We start from the raw sequence: 4,419 nt of genomic DNA, 5'->3' as shown, positions 1-4,419 counted from the left end.
CTCCTCCCGGCAGCGAGAGAAACCTGCGCCGGGCTGCGTGCCCCGGCCAGCAGCTGTCCGTGGAGAGCCCTTGCTCTTGCCAGGCAGGGGAGGGCCCGAGCGCTGCAGCCCAGCCCACGGCTGGAGGAAAGCCACAAGAAACTGAACTTAAACGTACACACTGCATGTACGAAGAGCTTACAGTTAAGTATCACCCTTCCCTTCCCCCGGATCGTGAAGTTGCCGTGCTAATCTTATTCCCCCCACCCTTTAAGCCAGTGCAGTATTGCTACAAAGTGCTCTGACCCCGTCTGCCCTACATCACTGGCCCCCGGGCGCGTGGCGACTTCCCCTCCTTGTCACTTGCAAGCCCAGCAGAGGATGCAAAGGAGAACAGAAAGCAAATCTCCCACAACTGTTTACTTTAACGATGGGTTTTCATCGTTGACGCAGAGCCAATGCCTCCAGTGTCAGTATTTCCAAGCAGCTCTCCAGGGTCACAGCCTGCCCAGAGATGGAGGCCTTACACAGACAAGGCTCCCAACAGGATCCAGCTGTGCACAGCAGCCACCATCGGATCCTCGGGAACGGCTCAGTGCTCCTGCTGAGGTCAGGCAGATGCTCGCAGTGGAGACAGCCTCTGGAAGGCTATTGATAGGCCTCAAAAGCCGTGGTAACGTCTACAGTGGTCACTGCAGCTGGACTGACCGATCTTTGGGTATCTGAGATGGAGCCTTACTTGATGCCACAGTGGCTGCCACTTGTGACTGAGGGAGCTGTTGAACACCTTGGGAACTAATGCCAAGCAAGTGACACGTGTCCACAAGAGTGGGAAATCTGACAGCACACCTGCCTAAAGAAATGAAGTTCTACAAGCCAAAGCTGCTTTTCTACTACATGAGAGGCTTGAACCTTGTGCTGCTCCTCCACTTGGCAGTATTGTCTCGGTCAAGGGCAGAATAACCAGTGATGGTAACTTCATGGGTTAGGGAGAGAAAAGAAAAAAGAGGAACGATGAACGAAAAAGGAAAAAGACAACAGCAGAAGCTTTGGTTGAGCTAAGGACCACAAGCTACGTGAGGGCTGGTGCTGAGAAAAATACAGGTGCAATGAGTCCTTGACCTCACTGTGGCAGAAAAAGCAGGCACTCCCATGAAACCCATAGTTTAATATGGGTAGCGTAAGGAGGCCACCTTTTGGTGCTGAAGTTGCCTGTGGCTTCAAAACCAGGAAGACCTAGATTCTGTAAGGATATGCAGACCGTCACTTGAAGACAATTACTGGTGATGCTTTTGTGCCAAGAGGCGACAAAACAACTGAACGCTTCTTTATGGCGGGCTCTGTTCAGATCGGTAGTAATGAATGCCTGCCCTCAGGATTCTCACAAACCTAAGACAGAACACCTGCGTGAACACGGAACACATCCCTACCCCGCCATGTTACACATACATTTGTTTTAGATTATTGTTTCCTTTTTGAGGTCTAAAAAACTGCCCATGCAGATCTCCCGGGTTCATCAGAAGGAAAACCAACACACATTCAGCTAGAGTAATAGGTATTCTCTTGAGCTATAGCAATGAATGCAAAATAAACCAGAAACAACTGAACCAGTTTCGTTCATGAATTTTAAGTCTAACTTTCAGATAAAAATTCAGCCCTATAGCATCTGGAAAGATTCAACACAATAACGCTTACTGTCTGCTGTGCCAAATTTCCCCTCACGTGTACACTGCTTTAATATTCTTTATGCAGTTAGAGCAGCATGTAACAGCTTCTATTGACATTAGCCTCATGTATAATATAGGTGGCCTTGCCATACAGCTATTACACATTCTGTAAGAGCAGTTACTTGCATGCTCTTCATGTAAAAGAAAGACCTCCCACCACAATATGCAGTGCAGAATTCTGCATATCCGTATTAGAGTTTACAAAGCAAAATTGGTTCATCAAAAATGGGACAACCTATGTGCCACCAAGGTAATTTTGCTGCTGAAATCCTGAATTTCTTAAAATTAATCCTGCAAGCTTAAAATTAGAAAAGGCATCCGAGAAATATAAATGAACTTTCCTTCTTTTTGCTTATGTTTCAATAAACCTATTTAGATTTGCAGACTTCAGGGGAATAATAATTAACTGAATATTCTAGAATTCAGGAAAAAAAAATCAAGATGCCATTTTAAAAATTAGATTATTTTGAGACATTTGTTGTGTTTTCAGTGAATAATTTTTTTTTTTGGGGGGCAGGTTGCCTTATAATTGTCACATTCCCATTAATTCTGAGAGAAGAAAAGTGTATTGTCATCACAGATTGGAGAGCCTCTTTAATGTTCAGAACTGATTTTTTTTCCCCCCTTTCTTATTTTAAACAAAGGCCAGCACTTTTAGCAGGATTATACCTATACTTTGTAAGTGCTTTCCCTTTGGGGGGTGATCTCAGAAACAGGTTTTATTTTTTTTCTTTCCCATAACTCAGAATTCCCTACAGAGTTTTTATTCAAACTTTCAAAATTGACTTTGATCGCTGACAAGGAATGCAAACTGACATTCCTAAAGGGGAAGAAAACAGGAAAATTATTAGCCTATATAAACAAAAGGTGACTAGAACCCTTGTAACATTAAGCTGCAGTCATAATTCAAGGAGTCACTACGAGTGATCCTCTCCCCCTGTCCCATCCCCCCCGGCCTATTCAGAATTTTATTTACTGCAAATTATACCCCTAAAAAGTCAACCGTCCTCTTATTTCTATGAGCACAGTGCAGATGTCAGGCACTGAGACAGAAATACTGGATTTAATGATACTGATACATAGCAATATAGCTTCAGGCGGTGCTAGATACTGCTCTAAGTCACATAGGCACTGCTCTGACGCCAGCAAGACAGCACAAAATATATCCGAGGTTATTTGGATTGGCAGGAACTGAACTGAAATACCAGTTAGACTTTTTTTTCCTTCCTTTGAAAGCTAAGCAAAATAAATGAGAAATTACTACAACACTAGCAAACACAGATATAAATTTTACAGTCATCTGAGAAGTAGCTGTCTTATAGGTGGGCACAGTCATAAACTATAACTACTTCAGGATATTCACATACATACTTAAATGACGCTGGCCATTACATTAACTCATTTTGCCACTGCTATCCTACGCTAAATTTCCCAACAAGTTACCTTATATAGTGTCGACAATGCTGATAGACGATATGAACGGCCTGAAAGAATACGTTATAAAAACGGACAAGAGTAGCTAGTTACCACATGAAGCATATTGTTTAACTGTACCTCCCATTCAATTTTATTTCATAACCTTGAATTGATATTTTACACCCCCTACCTACCATCATTGATATTGTTACATTTTTTTCTTACATAATTCTAAAAATCAGAAAAAAATTGTTCCAAATATGACCTTTTCAACTTTCAACATACAAAATTCAAGGACTTAAAGTCATCTGTATACCAAACAACCTCCAAGTTGGCATCTGTCATAAACTTACGTAGACTATTTCAAGCACCCTTGAGCACCTCTTTGGTCTGTCCATCCGCTTCTAATTGTTAGGTGCTTCACTCATCCAGGCACCCCAACCTCCTCCTCCTGGGCTCAAAGCTCAGTATTTACTCCTCACAGTCCAGCTGTTTAACGCCGGACACCGAACTTTTCCTGCCCCGTTTACCAGCCACACTGACCTGTTGTGAAGTGGGCCACCGATGAGAAAACCTACAACGCTGCATTAGGCTACCAGCTTAGGGTACAGTTCTACTGAGAAATTGTTACTTCTGCCTGAATTGTTAGCATGTCAAAGGAATTAAAACAATGTCCAGGGCATAAAAGTTTACATTTGGTACATTAATATATTCTGCAATGAATTTATCAAATGGCTTATTGCCATTTTGATAAATATTTTGCCTGCAACATGCATGTGCCATAGTATCAGAGACTTGAGAACCCTTACCCCTATACCCAAACTTAGTAACTTTCTCAGGCAAAGGCCTTGTTGAAATTATACAAGCTAGAAAATAAGAGTAAGTTTGAAGTCAAAACTTTGCACACAAAAAAAAAAAAAATCACCATTCAAAATTTTGCAGAAGACAGTCAAAATCTGCGGTCAAAGAACATGAAGAATTTACAGGACTGTAAATAAAACGTCTAAATAACCCAGCATTTCCAGATGATGGTATTGAACTTTTTGAAGCAAAAGAAAAAAGCAGTTACACCGTCTTTATCTCTGGACTACAGCCTTCAGTCAAGGGGACTAACAAAGCAATGGAAACAAGTGTATCACACCAGAGGTTACTATCCCTATTAGAATCATAGAATCATTAAGGTTGGAAGAGACCTCCAAGATCATCGAATCCAACCGTCAACCCAACACCACCATGCCCACTAAACCATGTCCCTAAGCGCCTCATCTACACGTATTTTAAATACTTCCAGGGATGG

General features: G+C 42.2%; 1 protein-coding gene across 1 annotated transcript in view; it reads right to left on the bottom strand.

Moving 5' to 3' along the window:
• The window catches only part of LOC103916872 (chromosome unknown open reading frame, human C3orf38), a 13,844-nt gene that overhangs the window by 7,153 nt on the left and 2,272 nt on the right, over nucleotides 1-4,419 (bottom strand). Inside the window, exons 2-3 of the mRNA XM_009323936.1 lie at nucleotides 3,150-3,190; nucleotides 2,480-2,526 (exon numbers count right to left, since the gene is read on the bottom strand). Coding sequence (XP_009322211.1) covers nucleotides 2,480-2,526; nucleotides 3,150-3,190 — 88 coding nt within the window. The remainder of the gene's footprint in view (nucleotides 1-2,479; nucleotides 2,527-3,149; nucleotides 3,191-4,419) is intronic.

This window comes from Pygoscelis adeliae, unplaced genomic scaffold, assembly GCF_000699105.1.
Source record: "Pygoscelis adeliae isolate BGI_AS28 unplaced genomic scaffold, ASM69910v1 Scaffold124, whole genome shotgun sequence".
Taxonomy (NCBI): Eukaryota; Metazoa; Chordata; class Aves; order Sphenisciformes; family Spheniscidae; genus Pygoscelis; species Pygoscelis adeliae.
This window is presented reverse-complemented; position numbering and strand designations above follow the sequence as displayed.